This window comes from Orcinus orca, chromosome 18 (genome assembly GCF_937001465.1).
Source record: "Orcinus orca chromosome 18, mOrcOrc1.1, whole genome shotgun sequence".
Classification (NCBI taxonomy): Eukaryota; Metazoa; Chordata; class Mammalia; order Artiodactyla; family Delphinidae; genus Orcinus; species Orcinus orca.
The window spans coordinates 53,237,240-53,264,394 of NC_064576.1; the positions used below are offsets into that span (position 1 = coordinate 53,237,240).

General features: G+C 45.9%; 1 protein-coding gene across 3 annotated transcripts in view; it reads left to right on the plus strand.

The window, feature by feature from the left end:
• Positions 1–363: 363 nt before the first annotated feature.
• CNMD (chondromodulin) overlaps positions 364–27,155 on the plus strand; it is a 28,543-nt gene continuing 1,751 nt past the window's right edge. The window contains exons 1-6 of one of the 3 annotated variants that reach the window (XM_004274543.4): positions 364–562; positions 982–1,122; positions 6,692–6,832; positions 14,396–14,509; positions 19,844–19,997; positions 24,096–24,265. In XM_004274543.4, coding sequence (XP_004274591.1) covers positions 491–562; positions 982–1,122; positions 6,692–6,832; positions 14,396–14,509; positions 19,844–19,997; positions 24,096–24,265 — 792 coding nt within the window. In that variant the 5' untranslated portion in view covers positions 364–490. The remainder of the gene's footprint in view (positions 563–981; positions 1,123–6,691; positions 6,833–14,395; positions 14,510–19,843; positions 19,998–24,095; positions 24,266–27,155) is intronic. The other 2 variants (XM_012534747.3, XM_049701040.1) reach the window with 2 other exon arrangements.

Consider the following 27,155-nt stretch of genomic DNA (forward strand, 5'->3'; position numbering starts at 1 on the left):
ACCACCGCCCAACACACACATCCAAGGACACTGCAGGAAATGGGCCTCCAGCCAGGCGTCGCGGCAGAGCCCTCTGACATCCTAAGAGATCCTTGGATGGTGGAAGGAGTGCCGGCGATTTAGCATTTCTTGGGGTCAGCATCCCTAGTCTACTCACTCAGCACCACCCACCATGACACACTCAGGTTTACCAGGATGTTTGGGGCAGGGGGTGCGGGGATGGAGTGGTGGGGGCAGTAGACGGGAGAGAGCGAGAAGAGGGGCATCTGGAAGGCAGGATGAGCTCACTGCTGCTCCAGGCGGGAGAAGGAAGGGAGGAGAAAGGTGAGGCGCCGGGAGGGGTGGGGAGCGCTGGGCTGGCCCAGGAGGGACGGGGCACGGTGCAAGCGCGCGCGTGCGCCGCGTTGTAGTGCCCGGCACGTCGGGGCAGCAGGACAGAGCCCAGGGCGCGCGCGGAGCCGCCCAGTGTCCCGCTCCTGTGACCGCAGCCATGACGGAGAACTCGGACAAAGTGCCCATCGCCCTGGTGGGACCCGACGAGGTTGAGTTTTGTAGCCCCCCGGTGAGTACCGCCTGGGAGCCCCAGACACGCGGGGCCCGTATCCCCTGTCCCGGGTCAGCGATTTGTGTCACAGAATTGGGGAGCTGGGAACAAATGTGGGCGCCCAAATGTGGGCTTGGGGTGGCGCCCCACGCGTGTACGTGTGCAAGGGGCCTGGCATCCACAGTCTGGTGTGAAGGGGAGGGTGGATAGGGAGGAAAGAGGGGGCGTTGGGTGGCAGGCGGAGAGAGACCCGCGGGGCGATGGCCCTGCACCGCGAAGTTTGTTCAGCGCACATCCACTCCCGAGCACCAGGGACCCATGGACGCAAGCGCGGCGAAAGGGGGCGCCCGGAGGAGCCCGGGGCGAACTGTCCGACACCCCCGATGCGCCGGGTCGCTGCGCGCGGACATGACAGTCCCTCTCCCGCCGTCCCGCAGGCGTACGCCACGGTGACCGTGAAGCCCACCAGCCCCGCGCGGTTGCTCCAGGTCGGAGCCGTGGTCCTCATTTCGGGGGCGACGCTGCTGCTCTTCGGGGCCATCGGGGCCTTCTACTTCTGGAAAGGGAGCGACAATCACGTAAGTCCGGAGGGCGGCTGCCGGCTTGCGGGCACGAGTCAGGGTGCGCGAGGCCGGGAGGGGCGCGGGGCCTGGGGGCGCGCGGGATGGCGGGGTCCTCTCTGTCACTCGCGTGTCCCCTCCTAGGTGGCGCCAGAGCGGCCCCCTTGCCCCAGCTGATGCTTTCCCCTCGGGGCCTCCCGGGTACCTTCCCCCTTCTTCCAACCAACTCCACGATGCGGCTTCCCACTCACGGGCAACTTTGCAGAAAAGCCAGTCAGGGCTTTATGGGAATATGTTAAAGACAGAGTAGCGGGGAAAAGCAGGGGACGGTTCCAAGAAAGTTCTTTTTGGCCCATCCCAGCCTGGCGTCTCCGCTAAGCAGTTGAGTGACCATGGGTAAGGCACATCCCCTCTGGCCTCGCTTTACTCATCCTTAGGAAAGAAATGGAACTAAGCCCTCTCCCAGCTGAGAAAGGCTGTGAATTTAAGACAAAGACAGTGGAGGGACATTCAGACCCAATAAGGGGACGAATTTGACCTCTCAGTAGCGCTGTCTCTCTCTCTCCCTCCCTCCCTCCCTTCCTCCCTCTCCCTTCTGTCTTCTCTCTTTCTCTGTCTGTCTGTCTCTCTCTCTCTCCCCCTCTCTCTCCCTCCCTCTCTCTCTCCCTCTCTCTCTCCCCATCTTTTCATGCCCCCTTCTCTCATGCAGTAAGGGGAAAAAAAAAAAAGATCTAACTTTCTTAAAGATGGCAAATGTCTTTAAAAATCACTTCTGGCTTGGTCACATGTGATTTGATGGTAAATGTTTTACTAACTGCTGTCCTACTTCCTTTGTATGCAACTATTTATTTTAGAGCTCAGTTGGCTCTCAAGGAATATAAAAAGTGTTTCTGACCCAACTAAGCAAAATACCCGTGTTTTTGTTAAATACTCTGAATTTTGTTCACCTACGTAAAGGGAGGCATTTTATCTCGATGACCATTGCCAGGCTTGGTATAAGTATTTCAATTAATGGAAAAGAATTCCATCTCCAGGGTGCACACAAAGGGCTGTTTCTTAATCACTACCCTCAGAGGATCTGTGACTGCTGTTTCCCGTTTCTCTCCCACCATGAAATTCAAAGCATGAATGAATCCCAGTACTTAGAGAAAATGGTGCTGAAAGCAATTCAGCCATTTTACACATCACATCTTCTGCAGTCACGGCATAATTTGTATTTTTAACTCAAATGCCTAACGTAGATAAGCACGCCATTTAGCAGAGTCTGTTTTAGAGACTATATCAAATTTACAAGCTTCGATTTGGAAGATCAGAATTGCACAGTATTTTGTGTATATTTGAAAAGTGCCGTAATCTATTTGTATATTTTAAATATAGAAGCTGGGCCAGATGCTCACATTTGAAAGCAGCATATCTGAACATGAGAACGATGTCAGTATCTCCACCTCCATTAACAGCAGGGTTTAGATTGTCATCCCTTGGGAAACTGTACCATCTTCGAATGTAAATGCTATCTTTTAGATGACAAAACTTCAATGGTATAGGTCCTTTGGGTACAAAAATAGCTTTGCTTTTTAGGAGGGAGCGGGTAAAGATTTTGGTCCTGGTATGTATGAAAATGAACACCATTTGGCATTTAATTATTCAAGGCAAACACAGCTAACTGACAAGCTTCTAGAAAGAGAGATTGAAAGATCGCCCTGAAAGAGCAGGGCCTCCTTTTATCATAACTTGTACTTTACTGCAAGATGGTTGGTTGTCTGGTTCAAGAGAGCAGTATTAAATTCTAAAAATACAGAGGAATAGTTTATCACATTTTATTGCCAACAATCAAAGTTATCCCTGTCTCTTATAGAGGCAGGAAAATGAAGAAAATCGTGGTAGGTTTGTTTTTTTTTTTAACTCCCAAAATATTCCATGCTGATCCATTACTTAAGTCTGAAAAACTAATCACAAAATACTAAATAGAGTAAATTTGGCACCGTCTATGCATAGCACAGGCACAGGTCTGCTTTCCCTGAATACAAATGTAAATGGCCCAAACAAAGCATAATCAAGTCTCTGTCAAACAGAAAGACATCCCCAACCAAATGAACTACCCACTCTTTGGGGATTATCTATGCCTCTGCTGCTCTATATTGGTTTATAGAGGAGAGCCAGCAGTAATTTACCTCCTATGCCTTTCATATGGGTAAATCCCCTTAGGACAGGTTTACTGGAAAGCAGCTAGAGAATTCTGAAGCATTGGAGTGCTAATAATCAGGGGACAAGCGACTGGGCTCAAATATTGAGGCCATGCTTCATCCACGTTATTGTAAATGGAACAAGGCATTGAAATATGGGAAACGCCCACCAATATGACATAACTGACAACCCTACCCCGTGGGATGAGGCGAAGACATCATTGCTCGGGGACTTTATTCTCAGCCTGATTTTTCAAGACATTGTCCCAAACATGATGTAATTATCTTATGAACCCAGGCTTTATTAGAAACTCATTAGCAAACCTCCTTGGCTGTAAAAGGTACCATATTGAGCAGACTATTGGCACATAATAAACTTTCTTTGTGCTTGGACAGAAATAGCCTTAGGTGCTAACAGCTCCATCAGTTTGGAGCAGATAATGTGATTACTGCTCCACCAACCGAGCCACTTTCTGAGCTCAGGGCCCAGTACTTCGGAAATAACTTCCGACTTTTTACCACCCCCCAACCCAAGGCACTTCAGGAGGGCACAAACCTCCATTGCTGCCCCATGCAGACAGTGTACTGCTTATGAAAGCCGGGCTGCAGCTACATTACAAAGGACGCCTCGTTAGGGACCTTTTGCTGGCGGGGAGGTGGAGGAAGGGTGGTAGAGGAAAGTGAAATTAGGATAAAAGCCACAGTTCTAGTGTTGCGATCTTGTCTCCTTAAGACCCGCTCAGAATTTGCAAACAGTTACTTAAATTTAGGATTGCTTGAGTAGTAAAAAGCTTATGTGCAATGCTTAAAAAAAAAAAAAAAAAAGAGCCTCTTGTCTCATGAGTGAAGGAAGGACACTCGTGCCAGCAGAAACTCACATGCGCGTTGTCTGCCATGTGCCCTTGGACAGCCAAAATTAGTTCAAGTGAATAGTGGCTGCTCAGAGAGCACAGGGGCAGAACAGAGCCTGCTTTCTGAGCTTTACCTGCAGAAAGCCCTGGCTCAGCCAAAGAAAACAGGTTTCCCCAAACTGGCCGATGGTGAGGACGCCTGAGGTGCAAAGTGAAAACAGATTGCTGGGCTCTGCTCCCGCTTCCCCTAAAGCAGAACCCCTAGAAGTGGTTCTTTTTTAATCTTTTTTGCGGTACGCGGACCTCTCACTGTTGTGGCCTCTCCCGTTGCGGAGCACAGACTCCGGACGCGCAGGCTCAGCGGCATGGCTCATGGGCCCAGCCGCTCCGCGGCATGTGGGATCTTCCCGGACCGGGACACGAACCCGTGATCCCTGCATCGGCAGGCGGACCCTCAACCACTGCGCCACCAGGGAAGCCCCTAGACGTCGTTCTTATGATCGGGTGAGCTGTGAAGACAGTGTCCTGCAGGAATCGTAGTTCATCAGAACGAGGGAAGGAGGGTCACTGAGAATGAGGCTGAACTGCACGCCGGCATTTTCTCTTCAACTGACAGAGGGCTGTTACCTAAAAGGGTACATGCTAGCAAAGCCGTTTCTACGTCTCTGCTGATAAACTAAAATAGCACCCTGTGGGTCTTGCAATAATGAGTTTTCTACAAGTAATGATCCAATAACAACAGATACTTTTCCCAGGGTTTGTCCATGCTGTGGTCAGCCATTCGTCATAATGAGGGAGAAAATCAGACTTGAATTGAATCTGAGCTCTTTGCGGTTCTGACCTACTGACCTGACACTAAGTAGCAAGTGTCTTTCATCAGTTCCCATTCCTTCCCCTTTAAAGATTTTATAGCTTATATATCATATAAGAGATATATTATATATCATATATAAGATATAGATATATACATATATATATCTTGAAGAAAAAGGAAGAAAAGATAAGAAAAGGAACCCACCTACTACCCCATGACACAGAGAATGTTCTAGAGCAGCGGCATACTGAACAGGAGCAGTGTGTGAATTACTTTTTAAACTATTGTCCTTACCAGATGTCTAAACTAAGAGAGCCCTTTGGATCATCTAATTTAGTGGTACACTGTAAAAAAAATTTCTAATGGTGGAATTTGAAACAAGATATTACTCAGAAATCCAACACATAAAAGAGATCAGAAGCAGAGCTGCTCTGGTTAAACGGCACGGGGCTGGGGCTTGGGGTGGATAAAGGAACCTCACAGTCCCACCTGCTCTGCTCCCCTCACCTCTGGACCACCTCCATGAAGCCCCAGAACTCTAAGGACATAAATGAAAATCACCTCTGAGGGGGCTTACCTGGTGGTGCAGTGGATGAGAGTCTGCCTGCTAATGCAGGGGACGCGGGTTCGAGCCCTGGTCTGGAAGGATCCCACATGCCACGGAGCAACTGGGCCCGTGAGCCACAACTACTGAGCCTGCGCGTCTGGAGCCTGTGCTCCACAACAAGAGAGGCCGCGACAGTGAGAGGCCCGCGTACCGCGATGAAGAGTGGCCCCCACTTGCCACAACTAGAGAAAGCCCTCGCACAGAAACGAAGACCCAACACAGCAAAATAAATAAATGAAGTAATAAACTCCTACCCCCAACATAAAAAAAAAAAAAATCACTTCTGAGGTCCCACTTCACTGTTTTACACTCAAGGCAACTCCCAAGACCCAGGGATAAGGGGTGTGGCCACCTGTTTTGCTGATTCCTGGGCCAGTGCTCTTGGACAATGCCAAGCCTCCCTCTCTTCTCCCCACACGTCTCATAACATAATGCCTTATGACGCCATGTCTGTCCCATAGAGTCACTAAAATGAGAACCTCTTATTTTGAGCTGAAACAGATGTGCACATTGATCTTGCTCTCTGTAAATGCTACTCTATCTCAGGCATATCCTAGTCCTGTCTGCAGTTCTTACTGTATACCACACTCCACGCCAAATCTTGACTGAAGGACTTAAAAAAATACCTTCAAAGTGACGTGCCACTGCAGATTTGTTCAGATAACAGCCCGGTTAACCCTCTGCCTCCTCAATTTCCATTTATCCATCAACGGGTCTTAACTCTGGCTGCAGAGTAGAACTAACCTTCAGAAAAAGAAAGATCTGTGCTCACACCCCATCCCCAAAGGCTCTGATTTGATCAGTCCAGTGGGGGGAACCTAAGCCTGGTAGCTGGAGATTCTACTAAGATGCTTCTACATGTAGCCAGGATTGCAAATCACTGAGCTATTTGATTTAGTATCAGAGACTATCAAAAGCTTTACTTTTAAGATATTTTTTAAGAAATCATGTATTAAGTGATAGGTCTATGAATAAAGTCCTCACAGATAACTAAGATAATCATCCTTACTATTAAGAATGATTCAGTGTATCTCTGAGAAATAGGAAGGCTACTTTATATACTGCAGATCTAAAGATAAGCCCTGAATTACTCTAAAAGGGAGGCATCACTAACTCTGATGTTCTCTTCCAGATTTACAATGTCCATTATACCATGAGTATCAATGGGAAATTACAAGATGGGTCAATGGAAATAGATGCTGGGAACAACTTGGAGACCTTTAAAATGGGAAGTGGAGCTGAAGAAGCGATTGAAGTTAATGATTTCCAGAATGTAAGTATATTTCATGCATTTAGGAGTTTAACCAGGGAAGCCTGGGAGACTTCTCATTCAGGGAGAAGGAGCGCCCCTCACACACATCCAAATGGGAAGGAACTGTTCTTTTTGGCAGCCATGGTACCACTAACCCACCTGCACCGTGCAGCGTATTCTCTCTGAGAGAGGACCACTCTGTGTCCTTTACATTTTCAAAATGAAAAAGCAACACCTTAGCATTGAAAAAAAACAAGTTCTTAGAACTATACAAAGTCTTGGCAGAGGGACTTCCCTGGTGGCGCAGTGGTTAAGAATCCGCCTGCCAATGCAGGGGACACGGGTTCGAGCCCTGGTCTGGGAAGATCCCACATGCCACGGAGCAACTAAGCCTGTGCGCCACAACTACTGAGCCTGCGCTCTAGAGCCCGCGAGCCATAGCTACTGAGCCTGCACACCTAGAGCCCATGCTCCGCAACAAGAGAAGCCACCGCAATGAGAAGCCCACGCACCACAACAAAAAGTAGCCCCTGCTCGCCGCAACTAGAGAAAGCCCACGAGCAGCAACGAAGACCCAACATGGCCAAAAATTAATTAATTAATTAATTTTTTTAAAAACTTAAAAAAAAAGTTTTGGCAGAAAGACTTGCGAGAGCTATTTCTTTCCAAGCAGCTTTCTTAACACAGCGAATAAAATGCTCAAGCTCCTCTAGAACATTTCAAGGTCTGAAAGTGGCACTTGTCAAGAGGAGGGAAACTTTAATGACCTAATAATCTCATCAACAACAGGTGGGATCTATTTATACATGTTTCTCAATTCTTCAGATTTCCCGTTTAATCCAGGAAGTGAGCGTGGAGAAATTCCCCTTGTGTATCATCTGCTTTCTGACTATGGCCTATTACAGATGAAACCTTCGAGTCTCCTTTGAAAAGGGCACACATGTTTGCTTTCAAAAATTCAATTTACAGGCAGTTGGAGACATTAAGCCACGCATTGATGCTTCAGTGGACATCTGTGAACCGAAGTGTCACTGCAGGCCTCCTCTCTGGATGGCCACCATAAATATCTTCCTCTCTTTCATGTTCTGAGATGAGAAAGAGGCATCACTGTTTGTGCTCTCCTGTTAAATCTGTAGATGGAGTCGGTGAGACTTCATGAAAAAAGGCTCTTGAAAATAATGTCTCTCCTGATAGTTTATTGGCCTGCAAACATCTCATCGACCTGTCTTCCTCTGACTGATGAGAAAAACTAGAGATGCTTTTCATTCGAATGAAAGAACTCCCCTTGTTGATACCCAAACACACTTCACGAGCCCTTTTGAATAACAAACAGATGCTAACCTCAGAGCCCGGCTGATGTTGCACATTATTTGATGATGACAAGGGCTGGCTGTGTTCAGCGTGGGCTCTGCCCCGGGAACAAGCTCTGCAGCCCCATGTGTGCGTGGCTGCATTTCGCTTAGTCATAGTTTTGCAGATGGTTCTGGTCAAGGCACAGGGATAATTTCTCTGGACCTATTAAAGGCTTTTACTGCAAGACCGAGGACAAGGTAAAAGGCATGTTTTTCTTTGCACTGCTCAATATAAAATTATAAAATGTGACTCCCACACATGCTTTATAAATCCAACCCAGAACAAAATTGAATACCCAGGATGTGCCACAATATCAAGATATGCAAAGGTGGCTATGCAGTTAAATAAGAAAAGATCCATCTCTCTCAAGATGTGCATGTATCAGGAATATCCTTTTAAAATAGTTAATCCTGGGCTTCCCTGGTGACGCAGTGGTTAAGAATCCGCCTGCCAATGCAGGGGACATGGGTTCGAGCCCTGGTCTGAGAAGATCCCACATGCCACGGAGCGGCTAAGCCTGAGAGCCACAACTACTGAGCCCACGTGCCACAACTACTGAAGCCCGCACACATGGAGCCCATGCTCCGCATCAAGTCGCCGCAATGAGAAGCCTGCGCACCGCAACGAAGAGTAGCCCCTGATTGCCGCAACTAGAGAAAGCCCGCGCGCAGCGAGGAAGACACAATGCAGCCAAAAATAAATTTACTAAAAAAAAATTTAATCCCAAACCTATATTTCTGTTTTATAATCCTTTGGTTCTAATAATGGTATTGATTGTGTTTTGTTCTCAGAGGCCAATGGGGCCACACATATTTTATAAACTGATCAATCCTCTTTGAAAGCTTCCACATTTCTCTAAGTCAGAACTGGTGAGTAGAACATTTTTTTGATGGATAGAACCTGTTATGGGTTTAAATAAGCCCGGACTTTTGAAAACCCATGAATCAGCCACTATGGTACCTGCAGTATTACTTTCTCCTGTATTCCAAACTGTCAGTCAAATTCAGGAAGTGTTATTGGAGCCCACTGTGTGCAAGGGATGGTGTGAAGCATGGAGGATGCAAAGATGACTGACACTTGTTCCCTCCCTCAAGGACCTTACAGTCCGTGTCCAGGAGGCGGACATCCACACAGAAGTGGCTTCAGGTCAGGCCAGGAAACACGCTGCCATGGAGCTATGAACAGAAACGTGGAGCCATCGAGAGGAGGAGGCCATCGCTGTCAGTTGGGGGATGGAGCAGGTTTTACAGAGGTGGCGAGGAAGCCGAATCCAGTCTCTGAAATCCCAGCCCCGAATTAATTTTTGGAGACAGAGTTTTGGGTGAAGTAGAAAAGAATAGCTTTATTGCTTTGCCAGGCAAAGGGAGCCACAGCGGGCTAATGCCCTCAGAACTGTGTGTCCCGACCTGGAGGGGGGGGTGAGGAGTTTACAGTAATGGTTCAAAAAGGGTGTGATCAGCTCGTGGACATTCTTCTGATGGGTTGGTGGTGAGGAGTCAGCATCATCAACTTTCCGGTTCCGACTGGTCTGGGGTCTACAGGCTTGTGGGCAGCACACAGTTAACTTCTCCCACCTGGAAGGGGTTTCAGTATCTGCAAAACAGATCAAAGATATTGTTGTTTGTATCCCTTGATGGGGAACCAGGACCCTGCCCCAAGGCTGCGCTATTGTTTCTTGACTGTGCCTCCCTGGTCTCTGCATCCCTTCCCTTCCTTAATTAGCAACTGTTTGAACCTGCCCATTGGAACTCAGGGAAGATCCTGAAGGCTGTGATGCCTATTTCCTGTAACCAAAGAAATAGGGGACACAGAAAGGCTTTTGTGCCCAGGAGCCCCACAGAGACCTGTCATTATCAGCAACAGTTGAATCAGGTCTGGAAGAATGGAAGAAGAATTTTGGCCGGCAGAGAAGCTGGGGCAGGGCTTTCCAGGCCCAGGGAAGACTATGCAATACCCGTGCTCAGGTCTGCTCCCAAGTTCTAAGTAGCCCGGGAGGTGGCAAAGATGAGAAAATGGAGTTGCAGGAGGGGCCAGAGTAGGAAAGTTTCTGAATTGTAAGTGAACAGCCTTCCCCACTAACCCCACCAAGACTGTAGTAGAGCCGATGGATTAAAAAAAGCCCCCTGAGAGGGAATTAGCACTGAACAAAGGGCTCCAGGTTCTACACTGTTAGAGAAAAGGTTGTTCAGGACACTTGTTAAAGAAGGTGAGGCAGACTTCATTCAAGGCAGGCTACTACCGTGGGGTTTTGTAGTAGGAGAGAGAGAGTGGGCTCAGCCCCGAATACAATAAGGAAAAGTGGGGATTTATAGCCAAAGAACAGGGTGGAGGTGTTGGTGGATGGAAAATTACTAAGAGGTTCTTTGCTAAACTGACCTAACAGGATTTTTGCTGCAGGCAGGTCAAGGAGATCAGATATCCAGGTTGATCAGACCAAGGCTGACTCAGCAGGATTCTTGCTAAAACTGGAATAAACGGGCCAAGACAGAGCCCAAGGTTGGGGCCTAGTAAACAGAGGACCCAGAGGAGCCTGACTAGAGTTAGGTCAGGAGAGTCTTTGTCAATACCCTGTGGAACACAGAAGCTAAGTTTGTTGATAATATATGAGTTAATTTCTAGAAAGTTACACCCTCAATAGCATGAGTGATGTTGGTCTAAGCCAACCCTCTCAGACCTAATGACCCATTTATATAACAAAAATCCTGGTTAGAAATTAAGATAGAATAAACTGATATATACAGATTTTCACTATACAACGCTTTTGACTTTGTGTATATTTGAAATTTTTAATTTAAAAAGCTGGGAAAAGGGAAAAAAGTGGGGGGGTGGGAAAGGATAACACAACCTACCTGGTAGGTAAGTAGGTTATTGGTTTCAAGAATCAGTATGGCCCCCAACTATAACATAAAGAAAAAATAAATTGAAAGTAATTTATAATAAAATTTGGACTTGAGCTGATGTACTAGAAAACATCATAAAAGTCATATGCTTGGGTCACTGTCTGTGCCACAGCCTAAAATGCAGATTGACCTAAGTGTGTGTTGACAAATTAGATACCAGGTAATTTTCTCAAACAGTAAACGAAAGTACCATTTTTTCTCCATTTGCACAGTAATTCCAGTCCTAGGAAATTGGTTGTACATTAAGACTATACCAAACATCACTCTTTTATATGTAAAGCGGTGTTATGTTCTAGGCACAGATGCTTACCATCAGGTTTTTCACCCAGGGCTCTAGGTGGTTTGTTCTTCAGGGCCCCCCTGAGCTGGTTGGGATCTGACACCCCTGGGCCCCACCCAACAAAAGCCCAGAGAGCCCCCAGTTTTTGTGACAATAAAAAACTCCCTCAAAAGTTTCTAAATGGCCCCCTGGGGAAAGGACCCCTTGCCCTCCTTGGAAACTTCTGGTTTAAGCCACAGAAATAAATGAGATCCCCTAGAAAGAAAAAAATTGTGCAGCTAGCATGAGATTAGCCGACTCGATAAAAGGATGTTAGATCACTGGGATCCTCACTCATTACCTTTTTAGCAAATTTCTTCATTATCACCAGCTTCTAAGGTTTTGTTTGTTTGCAAAAACAGGATATTTTCTTGACTTTCCCTTCCCTCTGTTTAATCTCTTAACATGTCTGGCTGTTTGATATGGATTTGTAGCTAGACAGGGTGGTTAATAAGTGTGAACTCCTTCCCACAGGGCCCATCCCTATGGGGTTTCGGTTTTCTATGCAGCCTGTAGACTGTCAGAACTAACTCAATACATACTACACTCACATTCAGGGCTGTGAATCCTTCCAGAGCGTCAGTTCTCTCCCTGGGGATATGGTAATAGCTCTATGGTGTTTCCTCCCTGACATCTCAGATTCAGAGGCTATGAGAGTTTGAAGTTAAAAGAACATATCACATAGAGGGGCAGTAATCCCCCTCCCCTGCCTTCTGTTTTTCAAACCATGCGCCCTAGATTTACAAGTAGAATAAGAACAGCAGACCTTCCAGAGATAGCATGGTAGAGAGCAGTGGTTCACCAAGTGTGTTCATTAGGCCACCAGCAGCAGCAGCACCTGAGTGCTTGTTAGAAGTATACAGTTTAGCCCCCACTCCAGACCTCCTGAATCAGAAACTCTCGGGGAGGGGACCAACACAGTATTTTATTTAACAAGTCCTCCAGGTGATTGGAATACAAGGGAAAGTTTGTGAGCCACTAGTACAGAAGAAACTTGGGTCCAGAGGCTGTGTCTTAGTCCCTTGAGGCTGCTATAACAAATTGCCATAGACTGAGTGACTCTTAAACAACAGAAATTTGTTTCTCATAGTTCTGGAGGCTGGAAAGTCCAAGCTTAAGGTGCCAGCAGGTTGTGTGTCTAGTGAGGGTCTTGCTTTCTGGCTCACAGACAGCTGTCTTCTCACTGTGTCCTCACATGGCAGAAGGGGGAAGGAGCTCTCTGGGAAAAGGGCACTAATCCCATTCATGAGGGCTCCACCCTCATGACCTCATCACTTCCCAAAGGCCCACTTCTGGGTACCATCACATGGGGGGTTAGGTTTCAACGTAGGAATGTGGGGGGACACAGACATTCAGTGCATAGCAGGCTGTTTCAGTTCTTTTAAAACTTTGTTACCCTGAACAAGTTTCTTTCTCCCTAAACTGGTGGTCCTCAGCTCCAGCTGTACGTTATAAACACGTGGGGAGCTTTTAAGCATGCCAGTGTCTGGGCACGGCCCCAGGCCAATTAAATGGGAATCTCTGAGGAGAGGCCCAGGCCTCTGTGTTTTTAAAATCTTTCCAGGTGATTTTGGTGCAGAGTCGAGACCCTCTGCAATAAGCCTGGAGTCCATCCTCTGTAAAGGGGGGTCGGGGGGGGGGTCATGCCGCCACCTCTCTCTGGGTGAGAGGTGACACTGGGAGGAATAAGTGAAACGTGTTACATGTGTATGTGGCCAATCAGGCTGCAAGGCGGATAACGAGAAGCTTCAGGAAGAAGGAGCCTTTCCTTCTCCTCTCCAGTCTGTCACCCAACCGTTTTGCAGGGCTCCTGGCTCTGAGATTCCATATGGTGTAACCGTCCATGAATATCCTCAAGCAGGAATGACGTTTGACTTCGTTCTTCATTTAAGAGGGCTGACTCCTGAGCCAGGCCCCTAGGTTGATAAAGGCTTTTCTTCTTCCCGCTCCTTGGTGTTGACGTTAGAACAAGTTCTGTATCTTCCTGACATTTGTCTCAGTTCAACAGAAGATTGATCAGTTGAGATGTTCAGATTTGTGTTGGTATCTACATTATGATGGCATAAAATTTGTAGGTCTTTAATACCGCTTTTGGCCACTCACTAGTCATGAAATTAACCAGCAGAGGGAAAGTAAACACTCTTGGGTCAGAACATACCGTTATGCCTGATGCGCTCCGCGGGCGGAGTCAGTGCCCAGCTGTCAGCCAAGACTGGAGCCTTGCGGCTGAGGTTTCCCTTGAGGCTGTTCCCTAGGCAGAGGAGGAGACACTGTTTATATCTCACAGGGGACGAAAACAAAACGTCCAAGTCCTTGGATAAGGTCTAGGAGCAAAATTCAGTTCCCAGTGTTATAGAAAGCTACTATTCACTCTGGGCTCAGCGACTTAGGAAAAATCCGAACTGATGGAATTAATTAATTGGACCAACATCTTTTGAGAACTTTTGTGGGAGCACCAAACAAACAAAAACAAAAAAGAAAACATTCCGATCGATCTCAAGCTTAGAGCTGAGTAGGGAGGTGACATTCACAAGGAGCAAGGGCCCTGAGACCTAAGTGCCAAATGAGGGATGAAGATGGGAGGGCTTTCAGGGAGTTAGAGAGCGGGAAACCCACTTAGCCTGGGATGGCCAGAGAAAGCTGCATAGGAAAGATGGCATTTCATCTGAGCTTGGCGGGATGGATGGCTCAATGAACAGCTCTGTCTCAGCTTGGAGGCAGCCCCTGGCAGGGGCCTCCCCATCACACGGTCTAAAGCACCATCCCCTGTCACTCCTATCTCTGCACTCTGCTTTATTTTTCTCCGTAGCACTTAACGCCACCTGACTTTATCTCTGTTTTTTTATTTTTGGTAAATAACACTAAAAGATAAGCTCCGTGGGGGCAGAAACTCCATCTGTTTTGTTCATCCCTGTACCCAGGACCTGGAATGGTGCCTAGCTCACAGTAGACACTCAATACACTGAATAAATGAATGGATGGATAGACGGATGGATAAATTTTGTTTCCTAGGGCATCACAGGAATCCGTTTTGCTGGAGGGGAGAAGTGCTACATCAAAGCACAGGTGAAGGCTCGAGTTCCTGAGGTGGGCACCGTGACCAAGCAGAGCATCTCCTCTGAACTGGTGGGTACCAGCCTGCACCACACAGCAAGGGCTTTGGGCAGACATTGAAGGTACAACCCTTTCTGTCTCTAGTTCCTGGATAGGTTCATGACCAGAACATAAGTTCTCTTTCTTCTCTGCCAAAGGAACTTAATTATTTTGGTCCTACTCATTGGTCCTAAGTGATCATTCTTACATGATGTAGTATAATTGGAGGTTTTGGAAAACCAGATTTTAAAGTACATAAAGGGGATTGGTCATGACATGGCCCTTATTTGCCTGATGTTAGGGAACTATCTGATCAGTGATTACGACAACCTAAAGGGGACTTCCCTGGTGGTGCGGTGGTTTAGAATCTGCCTTCCAATGCAGAGGACTCAGGTTTGATCCCTGGTCAGGGAACTAGATCACGCATGCCGCAACTAAGAGTTTGCATGCCACAACTAAGCAGCCCACCTGCTGCAACTAAGACCCAGTGCAACCAAAAGAACTTTTTAAAAAAATGACAACTTAAAGGACATCATGGGCTTCCCTGGTGGCTCAGTGGTTGGGAATCCGACTGCCAATGCAGGGGACACGGGTTCGAACCCGGGTCAGGGAGGATCCCACCTGCCGCGGAGCAACTAAGTCCGTGAGCCACAGCTGCTGAGCCTGCGCTCTGGAGCCCGCGAGCCACAACTACTGAGCCCACGTGCCGCAACTGCTGAGGCCCGCGCGCCAAGAGCCCGTGCTCCCCAACAAGAGAAGCCACTGCAATGAGAAGCCCGCACACCGCAACAAAGAGTAGCCCCTGCTCACCGCAACTAGAGAAAGCCCACGCACAGCAACGAAGACCCAATGCAGGCAAAAATAAATACATTTTAAAAAAAATAATAAAGGACTTCACGTGTTAGGATCTTTTCATTAAAGGAGCCTCAGGAGCCTCAAGCCTCACTCCAGCCTCAGCGCCACTCAGCAGGGGGATTTCCTCCTGAAAATTCACCATAGCTGATCCCTTAGCCTCTGCTGGAAAGCAGCAACAGGGCGCTCCTTGCCTGCGTATCAGGCACCTTCATGGGAGGTAGTTCTAATTGCTCTGCCCTACGTTGAGCTGAGTGACTCCCTCTGCAATTTCTTCCCACTGGTTCAAGTTCAGCCCAAGGAGGCTACTCAACATATATCGAGTTCCTTTCCTGTGTGTCAGGCTTGTGAGGTGCTTCAAACATTGTTCATCCATTTATTATTAATAGCTTGCCTTTGAGCTTGGTTTTATAAAAATTTATGTTAAGAACTGCACACAGAGTTATAAAGACACATGTAACAATAATACCTTACACTTATTCGGTGCTTTAGGGCTTACAAAGTAACCGCACTCGTTCTCATCTTCCACTTGAGTTGTGGCAGGATAGGGTGGAAAAAAATGGACTTTGGAAAAAGTGGGTTCAAATCCCAGCTCTGACCATTGCTATGGATGTGACTTCAACTCTTTGAGCCTCAGATTTGCCACCTACAAACTACAGTGTGCGCCCTGTCCCCACGGCCCTGAGCTCGATAGATAATGAATAGACGGCTGCTGCTTTAATTCTTAATTTTATTATGATCACCTTTGATCTTTCCAGTATCCCCGAGAGGGAGATATATCAGGCATCAGCTCCCTCAGGGCAGCTGAGGAAAAATAAGAATAAGCAAAAGTGCCTGGAAACTGTCCAATTGTTTGCTCTCCTAGGAGCAGCCCCAGGTGTCTCAAAACAAGAGCTAAAACCAACCCGTGAGTTTTAAAAGTTGGCTCTCATGTCCGCAGTATCTCCTCTACTCCCAGTTTCCCCACCATTCATCCTGTGAGATGGGTTCCAGCCCTTCATCCCTCTCGTGATTCTCCTCTGATCATGATCTGGTTTGTTCCCCACGAGCTGCGCCCTTCAGAACACAAGTGTGGACCCACTGGTACAGAGTCTAAAAATGAGACGGAGACCGCCTGTGTTCTGACCTTGAACATCCCTTATTGCATTACCTTTTTTTTAACAGTCCTATCACTCAGTCTCTGTTATGAAGCCTTTAGTGAACTAATAACTCTTGACATTTCCCCCATGAGTGGATATAAAGAACCAACTCCTCAACCATAGCCGACCGAGATCTTATCATAAGTTTGCAGTTCATTTTCTGATTTTTTTAAAAACAAGGTGGGGTTTTTATTCTGGTTTTTTTTTTTTTTTTTTTGGCTGCGTTGGGTCTTCGTCGCTGCGTGCGGGCTTTCTCTAGTTGCGGCGAGCAGGGGCTACTCTTCGTTGCGGTGCACGGGCTTCTCATTGCGGTGGCTTCTCTTGTTGCGGAGCATGGGTTCTAGGAGTGCAGGCTTCAGCAGTTGTGCGCATGTGCTCAGTAGTTGTGGCGCACGGGCTTAGTTGCTCCATGGCACGTGGGATCTTTCCAGACCAGGGACCGAACCCTCGTCCCCTGCATTGGCAGGCGGATTCTTAACCATTTTGCCACCAGGGAAGTCCCTTTTCCTGATTTTTAAAAACAATACTTTGTCATTGTAGAAATTTGGGAAATACATAAAAGAATAGAGAAGAAAATCACCCACAATTGCATAATCCACAGATAGCTAATGTTAATGTTTTGGTGGATTTTCTCCATGTGCAAATGTATGTGATATTCTTTTCATAATTGAAGTTATACTGGTGTACATTCTTATTATTTTCACTTAACTTTAGGTCTTCTAAAATGTAGATTATAATGGATGTATTGTATGTCATCATATGATTATAATTTTAAAAGTCTTTTGTTCTTGAATACAGGTATCTTCAATTTTCCATTTTTCAAATAATAATAATAATTCAAAAAATTTTTTGAATACAGATATAATTCACGGTGGTGAATAGTTTTGTATTTTAAATCTTTGCCTCTGATTCTTTTCTTAGGCCATAGAGGTGAATGCTTTTTCTTGTGTTTTGGTTGTTCATAGGGTGTGTGGTGGCTTCTCTGGTGGACAAAACCAAATTCAGGCAACGTGTTTGTGGGAATTAGGAATGTGCTTGGCTGTCAGTAGCAGCACATTACACTTAGAGTGACTTAGACAAATAAGGATTTTTCTCCACAATAAGTAATGTGGAGGTAGGCAGCCCCAGACATTGGCACCGTGGCCAGCATCTCTGATTTTTTCGTCCTTTCCTTCCAGCTCTAAACATCAACCACGCAGTCAAGTAAGGAAGGCAGGAAGACGCTGAGTAGCGTCAACCATGGTTTCCCTTAACTCGGGAAAAGCTGGATGCCTTCTCAGCCCTGCAACGCACTTTAGCGTGGATCGCATTGTCTAGAGCTGGTCACACGGGCACCCCTAGCTGCCGGGGAGTCTGAGAAAGCAGGTGTCTCCCCTGGGGCCAGCAGATTGCTGCCACCAACAAAAGCAGGATTGTGTTGCAGGAAAGGGAGGGAGGGAGGAAGGAGATGGGTCGGCAGCTGAAAGTATGTGCCGTACGCTTTTTATTTAACATCATACATTTTTTTTTTTTTTTTTTTTTTTTTTTTTTTGCGGTACGCGGGCCTCTCACTGTTGTAGCCTCTCCCGTTGCGGAGCACAGGCTCTGGACGCGCAGGCTCAGCGGCCAGGGCTCACGGGCCCAGCCGCTCCGCGGCATGTGGGATCCTCCCGGACCAGGACACAAACCCGTATTCCCTGCATCGGCAGGCGGACTCTCAACCACTGCGCCACCAGGGAAGCCCAACATCATACACTTTTTATTTAACACCCGTAGCTTGTAGGTTGCGCGCACGTGCATTCTTCCTATCGCCCCATTCTGTGCCCACACACTTTAGGTTGTGATGGGGCAGATTTATGGACCACTAGCTCTCATACATTTTTCATCAGTTTTGTATAACTTTTATTTTATTTATTTTTTAAAAAATTTATTTTAGGCTACGTTTATTTGGGTCTTCATTGCTGCGCTCGGGCTTTCTCTAGTTGCGGCGAGCAGGGGCTACTATTCATGGCGGTGCACGGGCTTCTCATTGCGGTGGCTTCTCCTGTTGCGGAGCACAGGCTCTAGGCGCGTGGGCTCAGGAGCTGTGGCTCACGGGCTGTAGAGAGCAGGCTCAGTAGTTGTGGCGCACGGGCTTAGCTGCTCTGCAGCATGTAGGATCTTCCCGGACCAGGGCTCGAACCCGCGTCCCCTGCATTGGCAGGCGGATTCTTAACGACTGCGCCACCAGGGAAGCCCAGTTTTGTATAACTTTTAAAAGCTCCTATACCCAAAGAACATTCATTTCCTGGATGGAGCCATTTAACTTAAGGTAAATAACTGGATTACCTGAGTGTTAGCTACCTCCAATAACTTTAACTTGTTTTAAGGCAGCCAGAAGCCTGAGGGAGAAAGCATAACTGAAGTGCTGCTATTAGCTAAAAAATAAGAAAACATTTTAATTTCTCCAGCCTACAACCTATTGCAAACTAATAAATGCATGAAAGGAGCAACCTGGCAAAATAAATTTGTCTCCTAGGTTATCAAACTATTCTCAGCATCTCGCTGTAGAAGAAAACTCAGCATTTAGCTTTGAAATCTCAGTGGTGTGCTTGATGCAGAGAACATCTGAAATGCGTTTTGTTATAGCTGGGAAATGTAGAAATGGTTTATGTTAAATACTACTTTGAACTGAAGACATTAAAGAACCAATTGCCGGCTTTTTCCATCGTGGTTTGGCAGTGGCAGAACAAGCCCCCAAAGGACTTTCACTTCACACGAAGGGCTCCTCTATCCTTTATCAGATTCCAGAGTCCGTTCAGTTGCTTTTCCTCTAAAACATCTTTGATCAAAAACATCAGGTTAACCTAAATCTCAAAGTTGACATCAAGTAATTTTCACTTCCACTCAGGACGCTCATATTCACACATTCGAGTTCTCCAAAGGCAGGATGGCATGAGGGGTGTGGAATATTGTGAGAAAAGCTACAGAGAGAAGAGATTAGAACTTCAGAGTGTGTGTGTGTATGGGTGTGTGCGCACGTGTGCGAACGCGAATGCGCGCACATATACACAGAGAATTCTCATTAAGTTTTCTTTTAAATTTTATTGAAGTATAGTTGATTTACAATGTTTTGTTAACTTCTGCTTACAGCAAAGTGACTTAGTTGAACAGATATATATTCTTTTTCATATTCTTTTCCATTCTGGTTTATCACAGTGTATTGAATATAGTTCCCTGTGCTATACAGTAGGACCCTGTTGTTTATCCATCCTATGTATACTAGTTTGCACCTGCTAATCCCAAACTCATTAAGTTTTTATAGGGCGAGATAATCTTTTACCAACACATGAATCTTAATAGGTAGCATGTTCCATGCCCACTTTGTTCAGTGCATTTCATTTTCACTTACTTACAGGAAGGCAAGATCATGCCTGTTAAATATGAAGAAAATTCTCTCATCTGGGTGGCTGTAGACCAGCCCGTGAAGGACGACAGCTTCTTGAGTTCTAAAATCTTAGAACTCTGTGGCGACCTTCCTATTTTCTGGCTTAAACCAACCTACCCCAAAGGTAACATTTTTAATTCTTAAGACGCTGCTTGGAATTCTCCCTGCCCTGGTGAGGTTCCTGTGAGCCCCTGCACAGGCCCAAGCATGTGACAAGGAAGATGAATCCGGGTGCACATCACAGTGTCACAGTAATTGGCATGAGACATCAAAGGGAAGGGAAAGGACAGCCGTGAATGTCGCAGGGCAGGGCCAGAGCAGCGGGGTGACAGAAAGCAGGTGGGCCCGGAACACCTCTGCCTTACCTGCGGATTTTATTTATGACTCTCCCACTGCTTCCGCTCTGCCCCTAATCTCTGTTGTTTGCACTTTGCAATTTTACATTTTTTTGTTCCTAAAGCAGAGAATCAGGGGTCTAAGAAGCTGTTACACCACCAAATCCTTATTACGGTCAAATCTTGAATTCTGGGGCAGCCAAAAGCAGCTGTGGGCATAGGCTGAGATTCCTTAAGTTCAAGGTCCACTTCCAAGTCCGGGGAAAATAAGTGAAGGGCCCCTGGGGTTCAGAGCTAGGTTGGAGCACCCTGTGGGCTGTTTCCGGGTGGAGAAGGGCAGCTGATGAGCTCTGCAGGCCAGGCTCTTTTCCCGGATTTTGTCTGTCTCCAGGGCTGCTCTCTTGGTTCCCATCCCAGTCACCCCACTGGCCTCCCAAAGTCCTACTTTGTAGCTCTGGCTCAAGCGGGGGGAAAAGGCCCCTCTCCTAGCACAGCCTAGATAGGCTATGTTCTCAGAAAGATTATGTTGAACTCAGAGAGAGAGCAGCATGGAAATAAAGAAAACACAGGAATTAAAACCACCAGACTTAGGAGAGGGGAACGAGCAGTTACTATTTAACGGGTGCAGGTTTCAGTTCTGTAAGATGAAAACTGTTCGGGAGATAGATGGTGATGACATTTGCAGAGCCATGTGCCTGTACTTAATGCCACTTAACTGTACACCTAAAAATGGTTAGAATGGTAAGTTTTATATATATTTTACCACAATTGGAATAAACAGGGACTTCCCTAGCCGTCCAGTGTTTAAGACTCTGCGTTTCCAATTCAGGGAGCATGGGTTTGATCCCTGGTCGGGGAACTGAGATCCCACATGCCACGCACGGTGCGGCCAAAAATTTAAAACACACACACACACACACACACACACACACACACACACACACACACTCCAGGCTTCTGATTCTGCCATGGCTAACTTATTCCTACAGTTCACAAGTCTTATTCAGTTCCAAAGCTTGGATAAGACGGTTACTTTTTAGTCCAGGCAAAGCAAATAGGATGCAATTTATAAGCTGCTGGAAGTGGCTGACTGGAAGAGTGGGTTGAGAATTCCAAAGCTACACGCATGCTCAGTGAGAAGGAATCCTCTGAGCCGTGTCTGCCACAACTCTAGGGGCTGCCAAATGGACCATCGCTTTTGCCATCCTAGGTCTTGCCCCAGCGGGTGGTCGCAACTCAATTCTCTGGCCATTTACAAGTTCTGGCTTTCAGTTCCCCACTTGCCTCCACGTGGAATGGGCCTTCTTGCCTTCCACTACCCAGGAACTCCTTCTCCAATACCTTGTCACCTTTTCCAGTCAAGGACAAAAGTTTCCAACTCTGCTACACGTAGCCCTCTCTCTGATCACTTTCTGTTTGAGGACATGCTTCTTACCCAGAGAGTTCATTCATGTATCCATTCATTCATTCAACAAACATTTATTGACACGTTTATTATGTGCCATTTATTTGTTCTAGGCACCTGGAGTGCGCTGATGAACAGAAGAGACAAGAATCCATGCCCCCCAGGAGTTTTACGTTGTAGCTAAAGGGAGACAGTACATAAACACTAAACTAAAATAAGGAAATCGTATGGGATGATCCAAGGTTCTATGGAAAAAGAGCAGGGCAAGGGGTCTGGGGGTGGGGTTGGGAAGGCAGCGCTCTTGGCAGTGCTGGGATGACTGATAAAATGAGAACCGTCACCCTCTGGGAAGGAGCTTGTTTCCTACATCCAAGATGTGACTTGGCCCCTCACAGCTAACAGCATGACAAAATCTTTTTTTTTTTTTTTTTTTTTGCCGCACTGTGCAGCATGCGGGATCTTAGTTCTCCAACCAGGGATCGAACCTGTGCCCCCTGCATTGGGAGCACAGACTCTTAACTACTTGGACTGCCAGGGAAATCCCATGAGCACATCTTAAGTATTCAATTATGTATCATTAAGTATTAATTACACATCGTAAGTATTCAGTCATCACACCATCCATCCAAGAATTACACGCATTACATACAACACCAGAAAAGTAGAAACCACCTAAATGGCCCCAGATTTGAAAAGGATTAAATAAGTGTTGGTGTAGTCATAGGATGGAATATCATAGACATTAAAAGTGAGGGAATTTTTTTCCAGTCTCATAAATGCAGTCATATTTTACAATAAAGTCAACAAAATGAAACCCTCCCTGAGGATGCCTGGCTCCCCGCCACCTAATTCTAATAAAAGCCTCCCAGCTCCAGGGTCCAGCAACCCCTGCCCTTGGATCTTTATGCTGGCAGGTTATCAGTGTCATGTAACTATATCATCAGAGACCCTGGGAATGACGCTGTACAAGGTCAGAGGAAAGCGGGGAGGGGGGTGGGAGCTGAAGTCTGCTGAGCTCGGGCTGTGTACCAGGCACCGTACTGTGCTAGAGCTTTACATCTTGTCCTCATTTAATCTTTGCCAACAACTGTCCAGCTAACTAGTAATATTCCCACTTTATAGATGAATAAACTAAGGTTCAGAGATTGAATCACTCTCCTGAGGTCATTGTTAGTTAAAACAAGTGGAGTTGCTAAAAAAAAAAAAAAAGGAGTGAAGTTGAGGTTTGAATCCAGGTTTCCCTGATGCCTCTCCAGCCCTGCCACAGAAACCAAGAAGCTATCTGGGGAAGGTATCCACGGCTGGACGCACATGCATGCCCTCACAGATAACATAGCATCATATCATCATCATCACCTGATGTTTGAGGGCTTATGAGATGCCAAACACTATGCTAAAACCCTTAGAAACAAATTCTCCTGAACTCTATTACTATCCTCTGAATTAGATACTATTATTATCCCCGTTTTACTGAAGAAGAAACTGAGACTCAGATGCCAAAGCCACCCTGTGTGGTCCTCTCTCCATTCTTGTTACTCGGCAGCCATCAGTCCTGCTGCAGGACCCATGAGGCATTGTGGAGAATGAGGGCAGTGGGCTGGAAGCCACAGAAGTTCATGTTCGACCCTCTTCTCTGCCACCTTCTGTGATCTCGGCCAAGTCACTTGGTCTTTCCGAGCCTTGTTGCCCTTTTGTGTAAAAGTTATCTGCTTATTCTATCCCAAATGATTTTTAAAAGAATCAACCAAGATAATAGTAAATCCCCTGAAAACTGTAAAGCTTTATACCTATATAGTAAATTCATGAGGAATGTGTAGGGCGGCAAGTAACAGAATAGCAGACCAACAGTGGTTTCAACAAATACGGGTTGACTTATTTCATACAGCCAGAAGTCTGGAGGTAGGTTTTTGGCACTATCGTCAACTCTCTCTCTAGCTCACCATCGGCTATCTGTGGCATGCTGGCTTGTCATCCTTGTGCCTATCACTTCTGGTCACATAACCCAGATGTCACATCTACATTCGAGGAAGACGGACGAGATGGAGGAAGCTGTATCTGTCCCCTTTTAGAAAGCAAAAGCTTTCCCAGAAACTGCACTAGCATAGTCTGCTTACGTGTCATCTGGCCATTCCTAATTGCAAGGGAGGCTAGCGAAATAAGTGCTGTTTTACTTTCTCAGCCCCTAAGTAGAGGCAGGCAAAGAAAAAGGGAACTGAGAATGGATTTTGTCAGTTATCTTACAACACCTGCCTCAGTTAGTATGATAAACCAAATTCTGATTATCTGATGTTTAACTACTAACCCAAGACTGTGAAACATGCTTTACTCTTATGAAAATCATTAATACAAATTTAAATAGGATCTGGTCGTATGTGTTTTAATATCCTTTTCTTATGTTTTTCACCCTGATAAACACAGAATGTCCTTAATTATTCAAATAAAGGAATTAACTTACAGCAAGTTTTGGGGTTTTTTTGGGCAGAAATCCAGAGAGAAAGAAGAGAACTGGTAAGAAAAGTTGTTACAACAATGACCACAAGAAGATTACGCAGTGGCCCATGGGGCAACCCAGGGCCTGGAAGACCAAATAACGAAACCAGACCCAGTGTTCAAGAGGATTCAGAGCCCTTCAATCCAGACAACCCTTACCACGTGCGTACTGGTGTTTGTATGACAGGTTCAGATGACTGCACTAAACCCAGCACTGAAGCAGTGATATTTCTGCTTGAGATTTCAAATAAGCATCTAGTATTCAACTGAGACTTTTACCCAATTATTTAAAAAAATACATCTTTCGTTTGTTGCAGGGTTTATAAATGAGGGTAACAACTCCAGCATTGCTTCTGTAGTGTAAAATCCTGATTGGTTGTACTCCTTGTTCAAAGTTGTTTTCTGTGCTCTCCTTTTTTGAGTCACAGGCGAATTTATACAGACAAATTCATATCAGGAATTTGATGATTTAAAAATATTTCCGAGAGTGTGCCCTGCAGGCAACACACAGGATGAAAGTATTCTCTTTCCCCCTTTATATCCACTTTATTCGTCCATTCAACAGACATTCGTTGAGAACCTGCTCTTTTCCAGGCCCTGTGCACACAGACAGGAGTAACTTCTGCCCTTGAGGTCACTCAGTCCATTCGGGAGACAGACTCACATATGGGGATCAAACACTTTAGACAGAAACCTCGAGAACTGGTGTTTGTAAGGATGACACCAACATGCTAAAAACTTCTCAAATCTTCAATGAAATGTAGTTTTACCATTACTATACTTTGCAGGGAGTGAAAATAGAAAAATAAGTACTTATGTGTAACTAGTGTTTTAATTGAAAAAATAATACATGCATGTGTTTTTTTTACAGTATAAAAATGTATACAATGAAAAGTGAGTTTCCCTTCTACCACAGACACGCTCCGCTGAGCAACCTGTTAACAATGGCTATTTGCCCAGTTCCTTTGTATAAGTGTACACACACACACACATTTTTAACACAAAAATCATACACAACTTCCACTTTGCTGCCTTTTCAGTTCCAATACAGTATTTTGGAAGGTTTTTTGTATCTCTTATATGGATCCACCTCATTCATTTTAATGGCACCATTATATTCCATTGTGTGGATAAATGTACAGAAATTGAACTAGTTCTGCTTTGGTGGACATGTATTTTCCTCGAATACCGGTTTTTGTTTTAACTTTTAATTTTATTTATTTATTTATTTCTCTGCGTTGGGTCTTCATTGCTGCATGGCGGCTTTCTCTAGTTGTGGTGAGCAGTGGCTACTCTTTGTTGGGGTGCACGGGCTTCTCACTGCGGTGGCTTCTCTTGTTGCGGAGCATGGGCTCTAGGTGTGCAGGCTTCAGTAGCTGTGGCACGCAGGCTCAGTAGTTGTGGCGCACGGGCTTAGTGGCTCCGTGGCATGTGGGATTTTCCCACACCAGGGCTCGAACCCATGTCCCCTGCATTGGCAGGCGGATTCTTAACCAATGCGCCACCAGAGAAGTCCCTCCTCAAATAATGTTAATAAGATACACCTTGTACGTTCTTCATAGGGTATGGGAAGGAGTAAATGAGGTCATGCAGGTGAAGCTCTTAGCACAGTGCTGGGCGCATAGTAAGCACTACCTTACTCCATGTTAGCTATTAGTCTATACCTCTTGTACACTGTAGGAGTGTATCTTTAGCACTAATACTGAAACATGGGTCTGCTGGGTCAAAGAATTTTACATTTTAATGGAGGACACTAAATTGTCTTCCGGGGAATTACAGCAGCTACATGTCTTCAAATGGTAATGAAAGGCCTAATTTATTATCAAACTTTTAAAAAGTCTTGGGTGTAAAACTGTATCTCCTGGTTATCTTTATCTTGCCAGTCTTTAATTATGTGTAAGATTGAGCATCTTTTCATACACAGAGAAGTCATTTGTACATTTTCTTTCCTCTTGTTTCATGTGTTGCAAATATATTTTCTAGTTTACCATTTTAGACTAATATATTTTAGAAAGATTTAGAGCAAAAAAGTATTTTTTTTCAAGTAACCCAAGGCTTACCAGAAAACTCAGGACACCACAGTACTTCATTCCCTAAAGCTCAAAGAATAATAAAGAAATAAAATCTGGGACTTCCTTGGTGGCGCAGTGGTTAAGAATCCCGCTGCCAATGCAGGGGGCACGGGTAATCCATCCCTGGTCCAGGAAAATCCCACATGCCGTGCAGCAATTAAGCCTGTGTGTCACAACTACTGAGCCTGCACTCTAGAGCCCTCAAGCCACAACTACTGAGCCCGTGTGCTGCAACTACTGAGGCCCGTGTGCCTAGAGCCCGTGCTCCGCAACAAGAGAAGCCACTGCAATGAGAAGCCCGCGCACCGCAACGAAGAGGGGCCCCCGCCCACCCCAACTAGAGAAAGCCCGTGTGCAACAACGGAGACCCAACGCAGACAAAAAACAAAAACAAAAAAACTGAATAGGCAAACAGAGAATTTAATATAGTTTATTCCTAGGTAGCTGGCCTAGCTGCATCTGGTTCTAGGGATGAGGGCATCAGCCCCTCCACAGAAGGGCAGGATGTGACTGCCCTGCTTTCAGGCTTAAGTGATCCATATTCTTGAAAAAATTTCACCGATAAGTTTTTTCCTTTATTACATGCTGAGCTTTAAGCAGGAACACCTTCCCCGTGATCTCCGTCCTTCACATATCCCTTTAAGGAAATATCTCAGGGCAAGAACCTGAGATTTCTGCCAACTTTTTAATCCTAACAAACTTTTGCTGAACCCTCAGGTGAGGAAATGCCTCAACCAACAGGCTTTTTGACTACTGCCCTGGAAGAGTCAGCGACAATTAATTAATGAGGCAGTTTTTAATTTTGCTGTCCCAGATGAACCTATTTCAAGAGACGAGGGGGAAAAAATGTCTAAAGGGGAGAGTCTAAAGAATTTTTTAAAAAATGGTGTTAAGAGAGTAAGACAAATACTTTGATGACAAAATCTGATCATAGGCTGTGTCAGATGGTGTTAATGAATTGTTAGTTTTGTGAGGTGTGA